The sequence below is a fragment of the Thalassophryne amazonica genome, chromosome 14 (genome assembly GCF_902500255.1).
Source record: "Thalassophryne amazonica chromosome 14, fThaAma1.1, whole genome shotgun sequence".
Classification (NCBI taxonomy): Eukaryota; Metazoa; Chordata; class Actinopteri; order Batrachoidiformes; family Batrachoididae; genus Thalassophryne; species Thalassophryne amazonica.
The window spans coordinates 99,124,898-99,150,556 of record NC_047116.1 but is presented as its reverse complement, the minus strand read 5'-3'; the positions used below and the strand labels follow the sequence as shown (position 1 = coordinate 99,150,556).

The window sequence follows — 25,659 nt, the reverse complement described above, 5'->3', positions numbered from 1 at the left end:
ACCAGGAAACAAGTACTAACTAACGCTGTTGTGAGGTCCAACAGGACCAGCACAGCAGGATTCCCTGGATCCACTAACACAGTGATGTTGTTATGAACTTTTAAAAGTGCTGACTCAGTCCTGTGTTGCGATCTAAATCCGAATTGGAATTTTTCAAAGACATGATTGTCTTCTAAAAATTATCGCAACTGTATAAAAACAACCTTTTCTAAAACCTTAGACAGAAGTGGCAGATGAGACACAGGTCTAAAATTGGATAAAACTGATGAGTCAAGGAGAGTTTTTTTTTTTTTTTTTTTAGAAGGGGTTGAACTACAGCATGTTTAAAAGCAGCTGGAACAGACCCTAAGCCCTAGGAGTCCCACCCCAACAGTATTAAAAACCTCCTTCAGCACCTTAGCTGGAACAACATCCAAAGGACAAACTGTAGGTTTTGTGTGTTTCACTACTTCAACAAGGGATGAGAAAAAAAAAAAAGGGCTCAAACTGCTCGAGCACATGTGCATGAGTAAAAGACAATTCAACATTACAATTCTGATCAGCCTTCTGTCTGACTGACGAGACTTTGTCAATAAAAAACTGAAGAAACTACTCACAGGTCATGATTGTAGCATCCATCAAAACAGTGGTACATGGAATTACAACTGAGTTCACTGTCTGAAATAACACACCGGGACGATGACAACTGCTCAAAATAATATGAGACAGATATTGCACTTTTGCCTCCTTCACAACCTTCTGATAGTCAGTTAAACTGTTCCTCAGAATACCCAGAGACACCTGTAGATGGTCCTTTTTCCACCTTTTTGCCACATGTATGCAGCATTGCCTGGGGGCACGGGTCGTGGCATTTAAACAGGGGTTGGATTTTGATTTACTGGATTTGTAGTGCAGCAGATAACAGAATAATTGCAGAGGAATCCTTCAAATCTGGTTACAAGCACCAACGTTTGACTGTGTATACCTTTTGGTACATATTTTAGAGAAATAATGTTAGCTATTTGAATTTTCAATAGGGGGCCAAGTAGGGGTCAATTGAAGAACTGCATAGGGGTCCAAAAATGTTCCAATCATATTGAAAGCTATACCACATTATGTGTCTGATCACAAAGATTCCAAAAAGGTATAGTTTGGACTATCTGTGACTGAATGTTCTGGAGTTATGGGGTAAAAACAGCAAGAATGGCGACAAAAGTCACTTTCAGTTTGTACGGGGTCAAAAGTTAAAGTTGCGCCAATTATGGTAAAACATGATGTAAATTATTGGTTGAGTTAGTAGGATTTTAAAAAGAAATAGTTTGCACCATGTGTTATGCTTAGTTATCTTGTTAGGGGGTAACATATGTCACATGTAATAGAATCCAAAGGACGCTGACATTGTTTGACCTTTACTTTGGAGACCAAACATTCAACAGTCAGAACTATTCCATTTGTTAATCCTATTAGTTCAACCAATAATTTGCACCATGTTTTACCAAAACTGGAGCATCTTTAACTTTTGACCCCTGTACAAACTGCAACTGACCTTTGTCACCATTCTTGCTGTTTTTAACCCCATAACTCCAGAGCATTTAGTTATAGATAGTCCAAACTATACCTTTTTGGAATCATTGTCATCAGATACATATTGTGGTATCACTTCAATATGGTTGGAACATTTTTTTAATTTTGACCCTGTGCAATTCTTCAATTGACCTCTACTTGGCCCTCTATTGAAAATCCAAATGGCTAAAGTTATTTTTCTACAATATGTACCAAAAGGTATACAAAGTCAAATTTTGGTGCTTGTAACTGGATTCGAACGATTCTTACAGTTATCTGCTGTACTACTGCAGAACATTGGTGCAACAGAGTCCAGAATTAGTGCGCATATGGAGGGGAAGAAAAGAAGATGTTTTCTGGGAGTAATAGAGGAACCAGTCCATTCATGGCATAAAACTGGCAGTCCATGAAGGCAGCAGCAAATTCCGCTGCCGCCGAGGAGGTGACCAAACGGCGGTGAGAGGCAGGAACAAGTGGCTTACCAGCAGACTGAAGAGCAATAAATTATAAAATAACAGAAAAGTGATCTGAAATAGCAATGTCTGATATGCACTTAAAGGAAACTGACAGCCCATGAGAAATTACCAGGTCCAAAGTGTGTCCAGATTATGTGTTGGTCCATCCACAACTTGTGTCAGACCAAGAGAGTTCAAAAGGCTTTTAAAATCTTCAGCCAGCTGATTAGACAGACAACAAATATGAATATTAAAATCATCACAGACTAAAACGTTTGTCATATTTTGGGATAAAATTTGCCTAAATCTCAGAAAACTGTTGTGTGGGCCGCCCAAAGAGGAGGTACTGCTGGCACAACACCAGAGGGCGCCCTGCCTGATGTCGGGCTTCAGGCACCAGAGGGCGCAGTCGCCTCGCAGGAGCTCCAGGTGCGCCAACACTGACAGCTGTCAGTCATCATCATCATTATCACCACAATAAAAGCCTGGGAGAATCATCGGAACCCTGCCAAGTTATCAGCTTACCACACAGGTAAACTTTCTCAGACGTTTTGTGCCGTACGCACAATTCTTGCTACTGATTTTTGCAGTCGTAACCTTTGTATACTCGCAGCTTGGAGCTGGGTTTGTGGAAGTTGGAAGGAGTTGGCGTTCCCACTCCTCACTTTCCTTATCGCTAAGTATACTGTTGGTACTGCACATTCTTAGTGTTCCTGTTTTCTGGGAGTGGTGGATTTTTCCCCTCAGGAAGGAACTGTGTTTTTGCTGACTGTTGCTGGGTGTACACACACCCACCGTAACCTGTTTGTTTTTCCTGCCAGCAGTACCAGATCTGACAGCTGGGAGCAGTGGCCACCTGGGGACTCGGATTTGGCGGCTCCGGTGTGTTGCAGGTCTCCGTTGGCGGTGGAACCTTGTGGGTCCCGGCTCTTCTCTGGATAAGGCATCTCCTATCCTCGGGCCTGCCCATACATCACCTTCTTGTGGAACTTTTGATTGACAGACTAAAGCAGTATTTGACCTGTAGTGCACATTTTGCAATATTAAATTGTATTCATTGGCACCTCTATTGTCCATTCATTTACGCCCCCTGTGTGGGTCCGTGTCTCACACTTTCCCAACAGGATAACTCGGCCAGCATCATGGATTCCGAGGGGCACATACCATCTGTTGAACAATCAATGGAGACGCAAGGTGCACAGGCTCCAGCAGGAGGCAGGTTGGGTGAGTTGCAGCGAATATTAACCTCCCTCACTGCTCGGCTGGATTTGGTGACCGAGCAGAACATACTGCTCGATCGTAGGATGGAGGCTCTCACCGCTCAGGTGGAAGTGCGCGCACAGGGCGCGGCTGCTGCTCCTCCTCCTGCGGACCTGTTGCTGAACAGAGACCCTCCAGTGGTCGTTCAACGAACCCCCCCCCGTCCCCTGAAGCATACATTAGCCCCCCGGAGCCGTACGGAGGTTGTGTTGAGACGTGCGTGGACTTCTTAATGCAGTGCTCGCTCGTCTTCGCACAACGTCCCGTCATGTACGCGTCAGACTCCAGCCGGGTGGCTTATGTCGTTAATTTGCTTCGAGGTGAGGCACGCGCCTGGGCTACGGCGCTTTGGGAACAGAGTTCACGGCTTCTAACAACATACACTGGGTTTGTGAGGGAGTTCAGACAGGTGTTTGATCACCCGAATCGAGGCGAAACTGCTTCAAATGTGCTGCTGTCAAATCGACAGGGGTGTCGGAGCGCCACTGAGTATGCAGTCGACTTCCCCGCCTGACTGGAAAATCACTAAGGGCCCTTGGGCAAGGTCCTTAATCCCCTATTGCTCCCGGTGTGTAGTGAGCGCCTTGTATGGCAGCACCCTGACATCGGGGTGAATGTGAGGCATAATTGTAAAGCGCTTTGAGCATCTGATGCAGATGGAAAAGCGCTATATAAATGCAGTCCATTTACCATTTACTTCCGCATGGTGGCAGCGAGAGCCGGCTGGAATACGGTTGCGCTCCGCGCCGCCTTTGTAAATGGACTGTCTCCAGTCCTTAAGGAGCACCTGGTGGCTAAGGACGAGCCACGGGAATTAGACGGGCTTATCGACCTCGTTATACGGTTAGACAACCGATTAGAGGAACGTCGACGGGAGCGAGACGGGAGGTGTGTGGCCGGGCACGAGCCGTCCCTCTTCCTTCCGGGTCTGAAAAGGCGCCGCCTTCCCCACGCTCCAAAGCCAGAGCGCTCTGCGTGACGACAGCGCACCCTACTGACGTTGCTATGGAAACAAGCAGGGCCAAAATAAAATCAGATAATAGACAAAGGAGGCTGGCCCGTGGGGAGTGTTTTCACTGCAGCTCAAAGGAGCACACGCAGAAAAACTGCCCCAAACGGTCAAAACGTCAACACTCGCCCTTAGAGACTGGGCTAAGGGTAGGCCATAACACACACGCGGGGAGTGCACGTAAATCCGCATGAGTCCCAGTCATGATCCTCAGTGGGGATTTAACCCTTCATGCCCCAGCACTTATCGACACGGGGTCAGAAGAGAATCTGCTGGACAGCAGATGGGCTAAGGAAGTAGGGCTCCCTCTAGTGGCCCTTCCTTCACCAGTGAAGGTACGGGCACTAGATGGCACCCTTCTTCCATTAATCACACACCAGACACAGCCCTCAACTCTGGTTGTGTCTGGGAATCACAGGGAGGAGATTGTGTTTTTTGTAACACCTTCTACCTCCAGGATTATTTTGGGCTATCCATGGATGAGTAAGCACAATCCCCGGATCGATTGGCCGTCAGGGGTTGTGGCTCAATGGAGTGAAACCTGCCACCGGGAGTGTTTAAGATCCTTGGTCCCACCCGGTGCGACTGCTAAAGAGGAGGTTCGAGTCCGTCCCAATCTTACGGCGGTGCCGGCTGAGTACCACGATCTTGCTGACGTTTTCAGCAAAGATCTGGCACTCACGCTTCCCCCGCATCGACCGTATGATTGTGCCATTGATTTGATCCCGGGCGCTGAGTATCCGTCCAGCAGACTGTACAACCTCTCACGCCCCGAGCGCGAATCATTGGAGACCTACATCCGGGACTCTTTAGCTGCTGGGTTGATCCGGAACTCTTATACTGTTGGTACTGCACGTTCTCAGTGTTCCTGTTTTCTGGGAGTGGTGGATTTTTCCCCTCAGGAAGGAATTGTGTTTTTGCTGACTGTTGCTGGGTGTACACACACCCACCGTAACCTGTTTGTTTTTCCTGCCAGCAGTACCAGATCTGACAGCTGGGAGCAGTGGCCACCTGGGGACTCAGGATTTGGCGGCTCCGGTGTGTTGCCAGGTCTCCGTTGGCGGTGGAACCTTGTGGGTCCCGGCTCTTCTCTGGATAAGGCGTCTCCTATCCTCGGGCCTGCCCACACGTCACCTTCTTGTGGAACTTTTGATTGACAGACTAAAGCAGTATTTGACCTGTAGTGCACATTTTGCAATATTAAATTGTATTCATTGGCACCTCTATTGTCCGTTCATTTACACCCCCTGTGTGGGTCTGTGTCTTACACTTTTCCCAACAAAAACTCCTGAATAAAATCCTTATTAAATTTTGATGGACGATAAACAACAGCAGAGCACAGAACAGGCAAACTTCATAACAAACAGCTGTTCAAAAGTGGAGCAATCACTAGGAGATAATAATCTGCATTTAAAGGTCTCTTTGAAAACAGTGGCCACACCACCGTCTCGACCTGCTGCTCACAGGGAGTTGAAGAATGAACAGCTAGGGGGGAGGAGCTCAGCAAAGGCGCTATTTTCACCTGGTTTCAGCCAGGTCTCTGTTAACAGGAAAAAGTCCAGAGCACGACACATCAGCCCCCACACACTCATTGCCTCTATTTGGATTATGGGCCGTTTCAAAGTTTAGCGCACATAACCAAATCAAATGTATATGTGCGGTTGTTTTAATTCTGATGTGTGTCATTATTAAGTTCAACTAGTAATAATTGTGGATTAATTGCTGTATTTTTGTTTGAGGTAATTAGGTGTGAAGATGAAATGCCCTTTTTGGGATCAATATACTACTAGTGAGTGAGCAACTACGATGGCGCAGAGACGGATTGCAGACCAGTGGCAGTGAGACTACAGCCGACTCCAACCAGTCAAAATACAGCCTGGTGGGACCTGATATTGATCCTTGAGATTGGCTCAGGACATCCTGAGTTTTGGAAATCAAAGCTAAAGAGGTAGACATGAATGTATTCTGTTATCAAAGCAGAGTGGAAAAAAATGGTCACTTCTCAGAGTTCTAAACATCCTAAATACTGAGTGAAGGGCGTGGCCACGGATAACGAGCTGGAGAAGAACAAACCTGCTGCAGCTGAGCGTCACACAGGAGGTGAGTAACAGGAAGCATCAGGGCCGAGTGCATGGCACTGAAGTTATGCTCCAGAGCGTCGCCTTGATTCACTTCATTAGTCTGTAAAAACACAAAAGAACAGTTCATTACAGCAATGCAACAAAACACTGTCTTTAAAATACATGACGGAACATGACAGTAACACAATAACTACATTACAGCCAACAGCCTGCTGGCATCTTCAGTCAGCAATGGGCCAATCAGCACTCAACATGACTGAACCTGAACAAAGTCTGTGACAGGGCAGTGCCTGTGGGTGGGGCTGTGATTAAAGCCCCACATATTCATAGAAACACATTGGAGGGCACATTCTAGGAGGAGTGCTTCTATGGCTCCGCCCCTACGCAGTGTGACATACCTCACAATTCCTACCAGGTAAGAAGCATGCGCACGTGTGAGTTCAGTGTTTTTGTGCACTTACGTCTCTAGCTTACAGAGCATTTCTTCTAAACTCGAGTGCGTTCTGTCCAACTCAATGCTTTGTTTGAGTCACTTAAAACCATTCTTGATTCCTTTGTCCATCTCTCAGATGCGACCCTCATCATTCCGCTCGATTATTTTGGCCATATTCCAGGCTGAAATTGTAATCTTCTTGCAGAAATAACTGGTGAAAACAGCTCACAAATTCAATGATGCACTTCCTGGAAATCCAAGAAGGCTTTTTATTAGATGTGTTCCGACTGGCTGAAACAAGGCTGTACCCGAGATGAAACGGCGTGTTTTCTCAGCTGGTAATGGTAGTCTGTTTCGCATTCGAATGGAAAAGGCAATTTTGTACAGTTGCTGACAAGCATGATGCACAAAATATCAGCAAAGCCAGGGGGCTATTCGCGGCGGAGCCCACCAAAGTTTCTCAACGGATTTACACTGATCTCAAAAATGGTTCAGATGAAGTTGAAAAACTCAGAAAACTGCAAATGCACAGAAAGGTCTCAAGCCTCTTCATTAGTACTGCATTTTGAAATATTTAAACAGTGAACACCATCTTTTCATTCATCTTTAAGTTTTTTTTTGTGTGTGTGTTTTTGAAGATCAAAAACAAATTTGTTGCCCTGATACTGTAGAAATTGAGTACCATGGTGTACTCAGAATTCTGGCACCTAAAAATCAGTTCTCATGCCCTCCCAACCAAATACACAATAGAATGACTTTATTCTCAAACTGTGATTTTGAAGGGAAGTCCTAAAAACAGTTCCACATGGGAGAAGGGGGACCTGCAGTGGTGACCCCGAGCAGCAAAAGAAAGACAAACTGCTGCTTTAATCAGTAATTCCACATCATGTGATTGGTCTACCTGTGTGATGGTGTCAACGAGGGGGTTGACCACCACGCTCCACATCTTCCACAGCTGCTCCTTGTTCTGCACTGTGTCTGCGCTGCGTCTGATGGCACCCAGCACGGCCTCCCCAAACGCCAGCGGAGATGTGGGGCCGGACAAGCCACAGCCCACCAGTGTTTGCAGACAATGAAAGAACCTGAGGAAGGAGACTCTTTACACAACATGTTCACAAGATACACATGGGCATCTAAAGAAAAATAATAATAAAATTCAATAAATAAATAATAGAATAACCTGAAAAGGTTCAGTTTTCATCTGTTATTTCAGAAAGTGAGTTTTTTCAAGCATTGACAGGAGTCTAAGCACATAAAACCATTTTTGCACGTCTGAGCGCTCTGAGCTTTCCATGCAAAATTCTGCTTTTTTGGGGGGGGGGGGGGGGGGGCATTTGCAATAACTGTCACATATTACCAGGTGACTCTGCAGAAATCAATCCATTTCTTGCTGTCTATGTTCCACAAAATACTGTTTTTCCTCATCTTTAAGATAAAAAAAATCCAGAATTTTCCTGTCAGCCTCTCTGAAAACAAACATCCAGACTGTCAACACATGAAATCAGTTTTCTAAAGGTTCACATCCAGAAGTGCTTAAAGTCACAATGACTGACAGAGGAAAAGGATTAGTTAAGTAAATATTTTGTCTGTTGGCAAATCCGTCAGTCTCCCGCAGTGATGGGCACAGATCCACTAATTAGAAAAGATAACATTTTTGTTTGCGGATTAACTTTTCATCTTACTTTGAAAACCATCAGCGGACCAATTAGCTTCCGCTATGTTTAGTTCCACTAACTTTCAGTCCACTGTGAGGAGCTCAGCCCTCCCCATTCTGAGCACTCTCCGTGCCTTCACTGCGCCTTCACTGCACGTGTCATTTCAGAGCTTCAGCAGCAATTCACAGATTATCGCCTCATTTTTGCTTAAAACTGCACTCCAGTATCATCTATCTCAACAACAGATATCTGAAGCTTTTGTGCAACAATGATTTCCACATAAATTCAGCATTATTTGATAATAAAAGATGGGGGAGCGATCAGAGCACCACAGCAGCATGTCTGACTCTGACGTGCTGTTGCTGCGCCGATGTCATTTCAAAGCATCAGTAGCAACTCACCGATTATCGCCTTGTTTCTGCATAAAACTAACTTTAGAATGAATTACCCCTTAACGGCTGAATTTATATAGCTGTATATAAAAAAATGTTTTGTGTGTGTTTTTGCCTTTAAGTAGATGGTAAATAATGTTGATTATTAATTTCACTTTTGCACAAAAAATAAATAGTAATTCTGGTATTTTGGTAATAATTTATGTTATAATGTTATAATAATAATACTGGTATGTTGCAAATATGCAACAACAGGCATACTGGTCAATTTGGTATGTTGCATATTTGAGTCCAATACTGTAGCATATATGCGACAATAGGCGTTAAGGGGTTAAGACGTTTTATTTTGTCATCTGATAGTTAATAATCCCATTAATCCATTTGATCACTTTGGGTGTAGAGAGTCAGAGTCAGACTCAGACTCAGACTCAAGAGTCAGACTCAGAGTCAGACTCTGCTGTGGCCCTCTGATTGCTTCCCCGTCTATTATGAATAATGCTGAATTTATGTGGAAATGTTCTGTCGAGATAATCTCCCGTAACATAAATTGACAGTTAGTGTGTCTGCTTTAAAGAGTACATGAAAAGTTTTACTTTTTTTAAAGTGAAAACGGTTATTGCTGTATTTTTATGTAAAGACAAAACCTACGTGGGTTTTCTATGGTGAGGAAGCTCAACGTGACAAATGAGGTGTAGATTTTACCAGTCGCATTGAACACAACGCGGGTGAGCCGTTCCTGTGTTTCTAAATATAATAGAGATAAACTGCGACTATTAATACTGTGATTTACTGCTTTTTGTAAAGATGATGACAGTGTTTGGTATTTTATTTTTTCTTTATTTTTCATGCATTTGTTCTGTGTTTGTGAACGCCGCTATGTTAACAGTTTATAAATATAATATAAAGTGTGACTTCTAACACTGCAATTTACTGCTTTTGATAAAGACTATGACCATGTTTGGGTTTTTCTTTTTTCTTTTTTTCTTTTTCATGTGTTCATTTTGTGTTTGTGATCGCCTTTGAATATACCCAGCAGCTCCTGCGGTGCTTAAACTCGAAATTGGCTTATCAGTAGCTGACAGTGTACCAAGTCAATACTAAAAGTTAGCGCTTAGCGGTAACATCCGCTAAATTTATTAGCTGTTAATAGGTCTAGAACTAGATAAGTTAACTTTTCAATTAGCGGATTAGGGGATATTGAAGCTAACTTTTCAGTTAGCTGTGCCCACCACTGGTCTCCCGTGGAGCTGGGGAGCTAATGGACAGATGACGTCACATTTCCAGAGAATCTGCAGTGAGCAAAAAGAATTTCCCAGTTTATTGATGAATATCCTGGATTTTAGCAGTGAACCATGGTCCGTTTCCTTTAGTTTTAATCAGTCAGAAGCTCAGAATGATCCATCGGACAGCAGCAGGAAAAATAAAAAGACAAACAGAGCACAAAACAGCAAACATGCAGCACAAGGAAAGCTCTCTGCCTGAACTCCGCTCAAAATTTTGAACACATACAAAACTTTGATGAATTTTGATATGGTGTACAGTAACAGTAACAGTGTTGTACAGACTTGTGCAGAGCACTGGACACAGTGCTCTATGCCAAATGTCCATGAAAAATTAGACTAGTTTAATTTTTTTGCATCCACTTCGCAGATCCCTTTATGTCCCTTAGCATAATGCCACGTAGGGCAGCGGAGTTAGTAAGCCGCATTATGCAACTCTATGTTGGCTGAGCTCCGAAATGATGCATGCACAGTGGAGGCAAGGCGGACCAATTTTTAGGGGACATCGTTCGGTCTGCAACACTGGTAAGTCAACAGACGTTTTGGGGTAGCATCTGAAATTTTAAGGACGTTTTACCAGGCCGTCATGGTAAAGAAGGAGCTGAGCTGGAAGGTGAGACTCAATTTGCCAGTCGATTTACGCTCCTATCGTCACCTATGGTCATGAGCTTTGGGTAATGAGTGAAAGAATAAGATCACCGATACATGTGGCAGAAATGAGATTCCTCCATCAGGTAGCTGGGCTTACACTCCTGGATAGGTTTAGCAGCTCAATTATCCGGGAGGGACTCAGAGTAGAGTCACTACTTCTTTGCATTGAGAGGAGCCAGTTGAGGTGGTTCGGGCATGTGGTGAGGATGCACCCTGGTTGTTTCAGTACATCCTACCAGGAGGAGGCTCCGGGGAAGACCCAGGACACGCTGGAGAAATTATATTTCCCAGATGGCTTGGGAATGCCTTGGGAAGTTACTGGATTTGGCCAAGGATAGGGAAGTGTGGGATGAGCTGCTTGCTCAGCTGCAACCATGATCCGGACCCAGACAAGTGGCTAGAAATGAATGAATATTTTCTATTCTTTCAAGTTCAGATAAAAGACTCCTCCATTTTCTCTTTCGTATGGTTATCATACCTGTGTATTTTCAAACCACTTTTTGTCTACTTTGAAACTGTATTATTAATAATGGAATGGGTCTCAGCCTCATTATAGCTGCCGGTGACCACCTTTGTAACCTTAGTGCTTCTCTGATAATTTACTGCTGGGATTTAATGGTTTATGTGCTGTTAGTTCCAGCTGGTTGATTATGCTTTTCTTCTCCGTGTGAGGTATTGTGCCCACTGTTGGGCAATCAAAGTTTGATGTTGCCTTCTGGGCCCATGGCTGAAGGACAGGAACTGACAAATTGCAGGTATGTACTGACAAAAACTATGACTCTTTCCAAATATGGATGTTGATAGGGACCATGTTTAACAACCTGCAATTGCACTTTCCACTCCATGCCTTATTTTTTAACTTTATTGTGTTTTGCATGATTGTAAACCTTCTCTTGTAATTCATCTGATCCCTGTTCCTGTTAGAACAGCCTAAGTATTGGGTCACCCCTCTGAGTCTGGTCTACTTGATGTTTCTCCCTCAAAATAAAAAATCCCATAGGGAGTTTATCCCTTATTACTGTCTGCTATGTGCTTGCTCGGGGGGTTGTTGAGGGTTAGACCTTACCCATGTTTAGCACCTTGGGGTGACTTATGTTGTGATTTGATGCCATATAAATAAAGTGAATTGTAATACTGGCATTTTGTTGTTTTTCGAATCCAATAATGCTGTAATGTTTCTTTCATCGGGTTTACGACGCTCTCTGTCTCTACCTCTGTCCACATGTACCCTGTCATGTACTTTAAAACTTTTTGATCAACAGATAAACTCTGTTGTCAAAGCAAGTTTTTTCCAGCTTCGCCTTTTGGCTAAAATAAAGCACTTGCTCATTAGATGTGATCTTTAGATGGCCATTCATGCTTTCATCAGCTCCAGACTTGACTATTGTAATGCACTTTATTCTGGCATTAATCAGTCTTCTCTTGCACGTTTCCAATGGGTGCAGAATGCTGATGCTTGTCTTTTAAACACTTTTAAACACACACACATGTTAAGCATTTTGGACACCAGTTGGTGCTGTAAAGCACTCTATTAATAAATGTTGACTGACTAATGTAGGTCATGTGATTTTTCCGTACATCATGTGACCTCTAACTGCTGAAAAGGCAGTTTTGCAAAATGTGTTTTTTTATCTGCTTTGGGAAAAATATGTGAGCATAAAAACCTTTGTGATATTTCAAAGTTTTTTTGAAATGCACATTCCCTTTGGAATATCTGAAGCTCATTCTGTTTTATGGGAGCGCGTGCCTGTGTGCTGTGATGAGTGTGGGCCCACCTGTTGTCCTTGGTGAAAGCAGAAAGCATGCTGCTGTTGTAGAGCAGAAGGATGAGGAACAGAGCCGGTGTTCCCTGTGGAGGAGATCAGACTGCTGAGTCCCTGAACACAAACAGAATGGCTGTACACTGCATCATTCAGACATCATTCAGACCACCGTGAAGCTCCATTACACAACCACACAAGATTTATTATGATGATGATGCTGCCCATGATATACATTCTAATAAATGATAACAGAAACATTTGCATTGTGGTCATAAGAAGAAAGCAGCAGTAACATGGATACAAAAGACAATGAACAAAATGATCAAACACTCGATGGAAACAAATCACAAACAAAAGAACATCAACGAAAATTCAAGAGAAAAATAAAAGTATATTTGTAAGTACAGCCAACTGTAAAGTGGGTTTATAATGAGTACACTATAAAAGACAGTGACTCTCGAGTGCTATAGGAAGAGGCTGACAAAACAATACTGCAACTAAACCAGGATTTATCATCAGGAGTGTCGTCTTACTGGATCTGGTTCTGACAGAATGCAGATTATAGGAAACTGAAAATAAAAACTTTGTGTCAGAACCACAGACACTATGTAATCAGGGATTACAGGAGAAAAAAAATCTGACTCAATTGTTTGTTTTTTTTAAAGGACCAAATCACAAGCTGTTCACCATCTACCTTTTCATAGAAACTGCTTTGTGATCATGTCCTAGGATTTAAGGTAGGAGACAGCTAAGAAAATCAGAATCAACAGATTCTGTTAGACACGATTAAGTATGAACTGCGTTTCAAAAAGTTTTCAAAAAAGGATGAGCAGAAATGTTTTAAAATTTTGATTTTCTCTTCATATTTAGAACAGGCTAATAAAAAATAAAATCACTGGCAAAAAGAAACAATGAAAAAAAAAGAACTGTTTTCTTTTATTCCAGACATGTAACGGATTATCTTAACTTCTGTGCAGACATGGTCTGCCAATCCAAGACTGTCCGCTGTTACCCTAACAACAAACTATGGGTAACGCGGGAAGTCAATGTGGTCCTCAAAAGGAAGAAGGCCGCCTTCAGAAGCAGAGACATGGAGGCGATGAAGGCAGCACAGTGGAAGGTGAAACTGTATGTGGGAAGCAAAGGAAGCTACAGCCCCTTTCACACCGGGGCTGCTCCCAGTTGCTCCCTGTGGCGTCATGACGACGCAGGAATTTCTGCGTCAGGTGCGCGCAGCAGGGGGCAGAGAGGAGGTAAGAATGCAGGCTGCAGGTTCTCTGCACAGAGAAGTCAGAGTGCACAGTTTGGCTGCAGACAGACTGTGCACTCTGACTTCTCTTCTACTTGTTGTGCTGAGCTGCAGGGCTGCGCTCTGAGTTCTGTTATAGTTTATCTTTCCTCCCTTGACCGCGAGATGCGTGCGCATGCGTGCACACGAATCGTCCTTAAGCAAATGTGGAGATGTTGACATGTCCTGGACTTATGTCCTTTTTTAACTGTGATGAGAGTCTGAGGAGAGAAAGGAACTAACTGCCTGCAGACAATTTTTTTTCTTTTCTTTCCTCCTTTGACCGCGAGATGCGCGCAAGTGTGTCTGTGATTTTACTTGATATTACTTTCCAAGTTAACCACTTAACTACTCACATGGTAACATGACCTTTTGCTGACTTGAGGAGTGTGAGAACATAAATCTGCAGGAGCGTAAATCTTGTTTACCGAGTACATTTTAGTCAACAGATCGGCAGGAACGTTGTGCCCTGTTCACACCAGCTCAAGGTTTGTCCTGTTTTGTCTCCATTTTGTTTCTGTTTAAGAATAATGCCACATCTATGTGAGAACAGACTGTGTGGCTCCAAGATGTTGTGTGCCGTTTTCTGCATTTGCCTGTATTCATTTTTGCTTCAATAAATGCAGGAGATGAGTAGGGTTAGGGTTAGGGTCCTTCAGAGCTGACTGGCGAGTGGTGAAGAGGGGTCATGCCGCCGGGCTCTCTCCTGATCAGGAAAGAAATTCAGTATTTCTATGTGGTCATTCTCTGTGATAATTTGAGCTGTCTCTTATCAGGTTCAACTCTGACATTTCATGGTCCTTCAGAGCCGGATGCCAATAGACCTGGGAGTCCTCAGCCCGTGACGGAGGACCCTGTTACAGACCGCGGCCGCGACTATATCCCACTAAACACCCTTTCCAGGGGCGGACTCCTTCCTTACGGGTCGGCGCTCATCAGGGTGAAGGCATTCGAATTTCAGCAACAGAGACTGACCACGGGTGAGAACTGTTTTTCTTAGTGCACGTGTGGCATGTGGCTGGGAGTCACCGCGTAGAAAAAAACCCCGTAATGTCTTCAGGTTTGTCTTTTGACTATAAGGTGTAAGGTAAAGTCAGGCTGTAAGGTGTAAAATTCTGGGAAAGAGAGAGGAAAAAAAAAAGACAAGACCACCTACGGGTCCAGAACAGTGAGTAAAATCTGTACAGTGTCGGGTCGGTAAAACCTTCGGTGGGCGGGCCGTAAAATTCTGGGATAAACGTGTTCCCTTAACATTAGAATCCCTGGAACTTTCTGCTGCTGCTGCAAGGCCCTCCTCCCCCTCTCAAATTAGTGTTGTGGTGATCACCCTATTGACTGGTTCCTTTGAGTTGCAAATGAGATCAGTACCTGCTCCCTTGCCCCACTCAGACTGTGTTGAAAGAGAGAGACGTAGGAAAACAGGTCTTGAGGACCAGGGTTGGGCATCCCTGGCCTAAATTGAAGGATAGACCAAACAAAGGACTTCAGTGAAAAAACAACATTTATTTCACATATAAAAATATTCAAGAGAAATTGCATTGATAAACTATTTGTGAGCACAGTCAAACTGTGAGTTCCTATGTACAGTGTTCTGTTTTTTTGTTTGTTTAGTTTTTTAGCAATTTTTACACACGAATGGAGATCCTTTCCTACATTTCCGACAGGTGTACTTGTGGCAAATGGCACATTTCTCTGTACTGCGATTTCTGTTGCAACTCTGACGCACTTGGCATGTTGTTGTTTTCCCTTCAGAAACTCTTCTCATTTCACGTAGTGCCTCCTCTCTCTCTCTTTCCAGTGCGTGTTCCTGCATGTGTCTATTTCTCAGTTCAATTGCAAGCTTATGCTGGAACTTTGGCTTCGACTCCTTTGATCCTGTACATGCCTTGTACAGTACATGTGCATTAGCAGCAGCAATGTCCAGGATGTTGTAGAAGACAGCTATAGGCCATCTCCGTGTTCCTGTGCGCACTGTGTAAGCACGCATTTTTTGATCCAGCACATCAACACCACATATGAAATGGTTGTAGTCTATGATTACATTTGGTTTTCACCGCAAAGCTTCTTCAAGCTCCACTTTCTTTTGTAGCGTGCTGAGAAGACACATTTTTCTTCTTTTTAGCTGCATAAACTGTTAGCAGGGCACTGCCAGAAGTGAACGCCTGTGTTGAAAACTCCTCACGTTCTCTGGTGTTTTTTACCTGCTCTGGAACTTCCCATCGAATTTGGTTTATTGTGCCAAGCAGAGTTGTGTTGCATTGCAGAAGCCTGTTCGCCAGAGACAACAATGTCAAAAAATTGTCCATAGTGACAATTCTGCGTCTGTCCAAAAAGGGTTCCATAAGCCTTATTACAACATTGTCTGGAAGTCGCTCTCCTATGGCACGGCTGGGGTCTTTTCTTAAGTAAGGACTGCCATTGCACATGTACTTAGTGTCCAAGTCTGCTGCAATCCAAAACATTATTCCAAACTTGTCCGGTTTAGATGCAGTGTATTGCAGAAAAGGACATCGGACCTTTGTTGGAAATAACGGTTCATCAACTGTTATGTGTTGCCCTGGGTTGTACGACAGCACACAGTTCTGAACAAAGCGCCCCCAAATGTCTGAAATGGCAGCAAATTTGTCTGTCTGCATGCGTTCCAAACGGGTGTCCTTGATATCGAAGTGTAAATAGCGCATCAACTCTTCATATTGGTCTCGGGACATTGTGGACATGATTTTGACCAGCAGTCACACATGGCACCAGTTCTGCCCATCGCTCCTCTGAAGAATAAAACAGCGATGAATGCCATCAGCTCGTAGACACTTGTGCTCCAGTCAGCCTGTTTATCTATGCAGATTGGGGACCGCATGCTGCATTAACATATGTTTGAGCTAGTGAATGGCTCATTAATGAACCCTTGTGCCACAATGATGGGCTCTTGGAGTAGAGGGGGGTACCTTTCCCTGCGCAAATTTGCACAGGCTCAGGCTCTAAAGTGTTAATATTGTCCACAGGAAATATTAAAAAAGGGTGCTGAGGCGTGGTAACAGCTGAGGCCTGAAAACAGCGGTGTGAATGTGTTTGTGTGAATGTGTCTGTATGAATGAGTGTCCACAACCAAATCGCGGGTGGCCTGACATCTGGCTAACCAACAGACAAAAACGAAGCCACTGATCTGCGGAGTAAGTTGTGAACATTCTATTTTGCACTACACCTGTTTGGGAGCCCACGGACCTGAAAAGAAGCCTTAAGCAAGGTCACCCACCTGTCTGAGGTAGAAGCGGTGACACTTTTCAGGCTGATTGGCGACCAAACAGTGAAAAGGAAACAACAACCCGTTCGTTAGATCTCCCTATGAGATAACCCCACGAACGGCCAAATTGGGAAATTATTGTTGTTGTTCCCTCTGCTGCAAAAGTAACACACAGCTACAGTCAAATGATTAAAGGAGATACATGGAGATTAAATATCCAGGGTCGTCTAAACACCTAAAAATATGGTGAAGGAAGTTTAACTTCTCAGGAAAATTACAGCCAGACTCAGCAACAAAATTGGTTGATAATATAAAAAGGAAGGTGGACTCCAAGTGTAGAAGGTCAGAGACCTCTGTGTTGTACGAAATAAAAGACATCTTATTTCGAAGTTGAGAGTTTTGACTCACTGAGTTTATGTGAGGGTCAAAGGTGACTGACTGAGATGTGAAGCAAAGGAATTAGAGAATTAAGATTTTGTCTGGTCTCAGGGTCAGGAACCCTGTGGATACTGTGTATTGTGGAATTTTGGTGTGGATTTGACTACCTCAAATGTGACGGACAAAACAGCTGTTTATAGGAAAACTGTAACACTGGCTCTCTGAGAATCGGTGTTATCACTGACTTTGATAAATGTACTGTGGATGTCTGTTGTTGTCTTATGTGTATATTTGTGTGAGTTAGTATGCAGGGTGAAAAGAAAGATTCTTTAAGGGAATTATTATTATTATTATTATTATTATTGAGATAATTTTTTTTCCAGCTTGTTAAGATGATAACTCAAAAACAATCAATACTATCACCTTCCTACTTTCCATATCGAATGATCATATAACTTGGATAAAGTGGTTGGAACATGGCTAATTTTTGTGCACTGGATAAGGTGTAAAAGCTGGTTAGTTTTGCCTGTTTAATAGATTTCAAGCAAAAGCTAATCAAGATTACACACCGGTAGGGCAGTTAGTGATTGGATTTATTATTGTGAATATTTTCATATGGTGTTGGATTGTGTATTTGTCCTGTGTAATATTTTGAGGATATTGAAATTTGTGTGGGCTGGTTCTTTTCTGTCTGGGACAAAATTCAGACTTCGGGTTATAAAACATTTCTATGAATCAGTTCCCCAGTATACATATTAAATACTGCTAAGAAGATAAATACATTTTTAATTGACTCATCAACTAATTATTTTTGATTGAAATAACAGACAGAATTGCCTGTGTGGCGGGTTGTGGTAGATTCTCTGTGAACTATTAAAAACTGATTGTGAGAGTTCCCGTCCTCTGGGCCCCAAACAGTCTGATAGAAGGATGGCAGGAAAATCTCCTAACAGGGCACTGTAATTAATAGTTCCTTTGAGTTCTACATGTATACATGTGTATATAATATGTTGAGTGTAATGGGACACAGGTCAATTTTGGACCCGAGTTTTTTCCTAGTTTTATTTGAGAAGAGTTGGTTTATTTTGCTTATCTGATATACTTTAAGTGATTGTGAAAGTCTTAAACTTTCACAAACTTTACAGAAACTTTTAAACTATGTTTTAAACTATGGTGTTGGGGAGAAGCGTGCACGTGCAGATGCACGGCAGCTGAGGGCAGCTTTAAAATCCCCCCCCCCCCCCGCACCCTCAACGCAAATTAGAGAGAAGAGAGGAAAAAGGAGAGAGAAAAAAAAAAAGACAAGCTGCTGCAGAGTGTTATCAGTTTCTTTGGGAACACAGTGTGATTAACCTCTTGAGTCAGCGAGGAGAACAATGAGCCAACTGAAAAGTATAAGAATGTTTTTGGACCCTCACCTCTGATGGGTTTCCTTTGACAGGAAGGCAAGTTGCCACAATGTGTGTTTTCCGTACATGATATGTCTACAGACGGTGAGGGCCCTACAAAAACATTGGGAAAGACAGTGAGGGGAGATTGGTCACCTATGAATATAAATGATCCCACTAAAGTTCTGGCACCTGACAGTGGAGCTCTGGACACTCACATGACAGCTGTATGTGAACACATTAGAACCAAAATTAAGAAGACACCAGCTTATTGTGAAATTGGTAACATGAGACTAAAAGATGGTGAGCCATTTGAGGACTTCATTATAGGAATAACAAAGGCGTTCAAACCATATGGTGGATTGCCAGCAACTCATGATGACGACAGACCATATAAACAACTGACAAATGTACTGCTTGCTAATTTCAGCACACCCATACATTAGTGGGTGAGTAAGCATTATATTGTATTCGCTAGTGAAACATTGGCTGATTGTATTACCCATGCCACTTATGCTGACAAGGGGGGGGGGGGGGGGGGGGGGTGACATTATGTTGACTGACTGGACACAACCACGAGAAGTGTTTTTTGTTGGACAAGGGAGTTTTTGTGGGAGGAGCTGAGGTCGGGGACGTAGTGACTTTGATGGATTCAGTAAGGATGAAGTGTGCTGGTGAGGGACATGAGAAAGTCATTGAAGTGGATAATTAGGAATGTAGTACAGATGATTTGTGCGCCTTGAGTGACATTCTACTTTGTGATAATACTGACAGACCTGTAGTGATTCTGCTAGTGAATGGAGTATAGGCAGAATAACAATTGACTTAACCATTGTTCCGGAATGGTTTCAGGGACCTGCAGACGTGGGGCTAATAAAAGGAACATAACTAATCCAAATACGACCTAAATCTGAATACAGACCTTGCATGCAACACTATCTTTTAAAAGGTTTTAAAAGATACTGATGCTGTTGAAGGTAATAAGGCCTGTAATTGAGGCTTTGTTGTGCATGGGAGTATTAATTGAATGTCCGGGCTCACCTTGTAATACACCAATATCTCCTGTGAAAAAAGCACCTCCCGCTATGGCTTGGAGAATGGTACAGGGCCTTCAAGTTGTCAATGCTGCTGTTGTCCAAAGAGCTTCCTGTGTTTCAGATCCACACGCTGTTGAACTCTCTGAATCCTCAAGCTTCATGGTTCTCAGTGGTGGATACATGTAATGCATTTTTCTATGTTCCAATTCACAATGATAGTTGATTTTGATTTGCTTTCACATATGAAGGTCAACCACATGACTGTCTCACTGAGGAGATTCATAAACCCCGTTCTGATTTCAGAGATGCATCACTTCCTGATTCTGAAATTATTTTCATTGATGGGTCCTGCAGGAAAATCCTGATGGTACTAATGCTTCAGGATACACTGTAGTCTCTGCCGAATCTTTATTGCTCAATCTTTAAAAAACCACCTGTCAGCACAGGCTGCAGAGTTCTTAGCCTTGACCGCAGTTCTTAGCCTGCAGGTTAAGAAGATGGCGTTTGTGCCTGACCCTCGAGCAAACCAGTCCTGCCACGAAGTCTCTTTAAGTGGCTGCTGTTTTGAGTCATGGGCCGTGCCATGTCTCTACAGGGCGGATGGTAGGACTGGCGATTGAGTGCTGATAAAGTCCATTTTGAGAAAGAACTGGTCATCTCTGAAGTGGGAGGGTCCATTCCAAATGCTGCTGACCACCCCCACTGCAGTAAAAATTGCAGAGGTCATCTTAGGTGCATCTATCCCACTTCAAAAGACAAAGATATCTAAAAGATACTGAAATGGACAAGAGAAACGACGCGTAACAGTGTCGGCTGACAGCCTATGGGTCCTGCAATGGCTGGAAGCGCATCAGACAACAGAGAGGGTGACCAGAGTGTGATCAGAGAACAAAGATAAAGGTAAGACTGAACCAGAGAAGACACCTGAGCCCATCCAGGGTCCTGAAGCAGACAAGAAACCAGTTAAAACTGAGGAGAATCCTATCAACACAAGCCAAGATAAGAAGCAGATGAACTACTGCTTGAAAAACAGCAAAAGAAGTAGACGAGACCAGACCAGAAAGAAAAGCAGATGAACCTAATTCTTTGACAACAGGAGACAAGAAAATCCTTTTCCATTCCTGTGTACCTGTGTTTAAGTAACGTCAAGAACAGGACACGTGACAAAGTACATAACACATTATTGTACTTCCAACTGCAGCATGCATTACACATACTGATATAGTACAGATTTATGCATCACATCTGAAGGAAAAAACAACATAAAAAGAGTTCCTGATTCCTTCAGTCCCTAAGTCCAGAACTGCTGAACTGAAATCCTGAACTCTCACCAAAGAAAGAAGACATCTACTCTTCGAGCATAGAACTGTAAAAAAAAAAGAGAGAGAAGGAGAGATATATTACTTGAACTGTTCCAGCTATGGAAAGATTTGCCGCCAGTAAAGTTCACACTTTACTGATAATTCTGACGATTTTTGCTATAATTGTGACATCTACTGTGTGGTGGTATGATAAAATATATAAACCACGTAATAATTCAGACCAGAAGCAAGTGAGGCCACGATCGAGTTTTCAGTGGATGTTTGATACGTCATGTAACCCATATCAGATGAACATGTGGTATAGATATGCTAAGTTTTTGGCTAACGAGGTAAATTTAAATGATTTCTGACAGAGTGACAAGATGGCGCCGGTGTGTCTTTGTCGCCGTTTGGCTTTTCTCAGTTTTGTTTGTTTTATGATTTTAACATTTGTCATAAGGACTACTGACTCATTGCTGGTGTATAATCGCCTAGAGCTGTTAAAAATCAAAGATACAGTGCAATTGTGTGCCTTTTCAGATGCAAAGTGGTCAGATTCTTTCTATCTGGCGGATCTGCCTAAGTGCCTTCTTTGTGTGAAGGCGCCTTCGCCCAGAAAGCGCAAACGCCACGGGGTGCGACCTGGCCAGCTGGTAAAGCTGAAAGTCTTACTGGCACTTTCTCCTGATGTGGTGTGGTTCTCTTCTCTTCCACGGGTCTACAGAAATCGTTTTCGCCGGTATGTCTCCCGATGTGCACTTGCTCCAGTCGGTGCTTGGCTGGTGCTCATTATTGGACTCCGGGAGGATGTCTGCGCACTGCGCCCTCGCCGCGTTTCTTTCTGGGGTTTTGGCGGCATGTCCCCGGCTAACCTCAGGCCGCTGAACCGGGCAGCTCAGGCGGCTAACCTGGCAACGGCTTCTACGAGGTGCGCACTCGTGAATGCACGATCTGTGGTGAACAAGACTTTTATTTTGCAAGATTTTTTTACTTCGCGCAGTCTGGATATATTGTTTTTAACAGAGACTTGGATCAAAATCAGTGAGTCATCTGCCTTCTCAGAGTTACTGCCCCCTGACTGTAGTTTTATAAGCATGCCAACAGCTACTGGTCGTGGTGGAGGTATAGCGACTGTTTTACAGAACTGTATTTATCACAAAGTGATGTTGGAGTGGTCCTTCTCCTCTTTTGAACTGAGCTGTTTTGAGCTGCGACAGACTGTCCCAGTGCTGTGTGCTGTCATATACAGACCACCCAAATACAACAAAGACTTCATAGAAGAGTTTGCTCACTTTGTTACTTCTATAGTGACACGTTATGACAAGATTTTAATCGTCGGGGATTTTAATGTACATATCTGTTGTCCATCAAAACCTCTGGCCAGAGAGTTTTTGGACTTGATCGCAGTTTTCAATTTGACACAGCATGTCACTGGCAGCACACAAGTGCACGGACGCACGCTGGACATTATTTTATCTCTTGGTCTTCCTGTCCAAAATGATGTTGGTGACGCTGTGTTCTCTGACCACAGCCCCGTCATGTTTGATTTTAGTCTGGACATTGACATGACGATGGCTGTTGTGCGTCACGGGCGTGTTATTAAGCCTGACACCGCTGCTGCTTTTATTCCTCTTTTTAGTGCATTTGAGCAGAATCTGTTAGATTCCGCTGCATTTGGCACAGAACAGATGATGAACTCTTATTTTTTTCACTTGCTCTGGGGTTCTAGACGTTGTTGCTCCCTGTAAAGCCATGTGTTCTAAGCTTAAGCAAAAACTGTGGCTTAATGACATCACACACGCAGCTCGATGTGACTGTCGGAGGGCAGAGCGCAGGTGGAAACAAGACCGTTTGGAGGATTCAAAACAGATTCTTAAAGAGAGCTGGAATAATTATTAAGTTGAAAAAAATAAGTATTTTTCAGAATTGATTTTAAACAATCTTGGCAAGCCTCGTATTCTTTTTAAAACAACTGATTCTGTTTTTAATCCCAGTCCGTCCACTTTACTAGAAATCACAAGTGAAACGTGTGACAAATTTCTCCACTTTTTTATTGATAAGGTTGATGCCATTAGGGTCAATATATCACTGTCCCCGGTGTGTCACTGTGTAGCAAATCAGTGCTCGTGTGTTTTTAGTAAGTTTCAGCCTGTGTCAATGACTGTGCTTACAGGAATAGTTAGGAATCTAAAACCCTCTTCATGTCCCACTGACCCGGTCCAATTTGCTTTTTTAAGGAGGTTTGGGACACTATTGGCTCTTTTGTTGGAGAAATTATTAATAGTAGTCTATCTTGTGGAATTATGCCTTCCGTCTGTAAAAAAGCTATTGTGGAGCCACTGATCAAAAAACTGGGTTTGGATCCCACGGCTTTTTCAAATTATCGACCTCTCTCTAAGTTACTGCTTGTGTCAAAAAATTTTAGATAAATGCGTCTTTGCACAGTTGCAGCCTTTTTTAGACAGAAATGGCACATTGGATCCATTTCAATCAGGGTACAAGGCATTTCACAGCACTGAGTCTGCACTTTTAAAGGTTTTTAATGATGTCCTTTTAACAACTGATTCTGGCAGTTCAGCCATTTTAGTGCTTTTAGACCTCCTCGTCTTCAGCTCCTCTTCATTGTGGAGTCCACTAGGGTTCTATCCTGGGACCCATCCTCTTTGCTCTTTATCTCCTCCCACTCAGAGATTTTTAAAAAACATGATGTGGCCTACCTTTTTTATGCTGATGATTGTCAAATCTACATGCCTATCGCTAAAAACAGCCTTTGCCCCCTGACACCCCTACTCGACTATCTGTGTGACGTCAGGGCTTGGTTGTCACAGAATTTTTTGAAATTTAATGAGGGTAAGACAGAGGTTATGTTGTTTGGAAGTACCCTCGTTGACTTGGGACCTCTCAAGGATTTTGTACGTCCCAAAGTCACCAGCCTTGGCGTCACCATAGACAGCGATTTTAAATTTGATAAACAAATCAATGGTGTTTTGAAATGGTGCTTTTATCATGTTTGTTTTTTATCAAAGGTAAAACCCTTTTTATCTTTTAACCTTTTTGAACAAGTTGTGCACTCTTATTTCAAGTCGTCTGGACAACGGGCTCTTTCCCATTTGCAGTTAGTCCAGAACACTGCAGCGTGACTTAACAGGGGCCTGGAAGCATGAGCACATAACCCCAATTCTTGCATCTTTGCACTGGCTTCCTATTAATTTTGGAATTGATTTTAAGATTTTATTGTTTGTTTTTAAAGCTTTGAATGGAATGGCCCCTCAATACATTACTGACCTCCTACAAATTTACTCTCCGACGCGTGCTCTGAGGTCTGAGGGCCATTTCCAGCTCATGGCACCTAAGACAAGACTTAAAACCAGGAGGGACAGGGCTTTCTCTGTGGCTGGCCCCAGACTTTGGAACGCTCTGCCCCTCCATGTCCGAACAGCCCCCACAGTGGAGTGTTTTAAGTCTCGTCTGAAAACGCACTTTTATTCTCTGGTTTTTAACACTGCGTGAGTTGTGTGGTCCTGTTTTATTGTTTTTTTTTATTTTGGTAGATTTTATTGGTTTTATCTTTTGTATGCTGTATGTATTTATTTATCTTGCACATTCTACTTATTTTTATTGTTAATTTTCTTATTTTTAATTTATTTCTTGACTATTGGGGTTTTATCTATCGTGATTCTATGTGCAGCACTTTGGAACGTCTTTATTGTTAAATATGCTATATAAATAAAGTGGATTGGATTGGATCTGTTGTGTTCTCTGATGCCTGTTTCTGCAGCACAGCCACTCATGAGACCACTGCCGCTTCTAAATGTCAGCCTTTTGTTTCAACATGTGTTAGCATCAGCAATCGAGCCCATGGTACTTAATCAGTTCACCGACATACAGGCTATTATATAGTGGTCCCTCGTTTATCGCGGGAGTTACGTTCTAAAAATAACCCGCAATAGGCGAAATCCGTGAAGTAGTCAGTATTATTTTTTACAATTATTATAGATGTTTTAAGGCTGTAAAATCCCCTCACTACACACTTTATACCCTTTTCTCAAACAGGCATTAACATTTTCTCACTTTTCTCTCCTGTGTAAACACTTTCAAAGTTCAAACCTTAGTAGAAAAATAAGTACAGTATTACAGAATGAAACCAAAGATCAAAACCTGTTTTCAGGCTAAAACATTTGTTTGAGAAATAAAAATAGAACATTTTCCTATAAATAATTATGATGGCTTTTAGAACTAACAAATTTAATTTTAACGATCAACCTACGAGGTTGGACACATAAGAAATTATTAATAGTGACTGACCAGTATTTCACAGTTCCTCTGACCGCGCGTCTTCGTCCTGGCGCCGCTCAGCTGTAGCGTCTTTTTCCACCGAGTAACACCGCGGTGCAGGTGTCTTTTTCCGAGTGAAGAACACAGTTAAGGGTAGTTGTTGGCGCTCTTTTTTTCTTCTGGGCGTGAAGATTATAAACAGACACACACAGAACACAATGCGCATGCTCTTT

At 43.0% G+C, this 25,659-nt stretch overlaps 1 protein-coding gene across 1 annotated transcript in view; it reads right to left on the bottom strand.

The window, feature by feature from the left end:
* Positions 1 to 25,659, bottom strand: part of rif1 (replication timing regulatory factor 1) — a 246,301-nt gene that overhangs the window by 86,995 nt on the left and 133,647 nt on the right. Inside the window, exons 17-19 of the mRNA XM_034185865.1 lie at positions 12,534 to 12,607; positions 7,682 to 7,862; positions 6,340 to 6,447 (exon numbers count right to left, since the gene is read on the bottom strand). Coding sequence (XP_034041756.1) covers positions 6,340 to 6,447; positions 7,682 to 7,862; positions 12,534 to 12,607 — 363 coding nt within the window. The remainder of the gene's footprint in view (positions 1 to 6,339; positions 6,448 to 7,681; positions 7,863 to 12,533; positions 12,608 to 25,659) is intronic.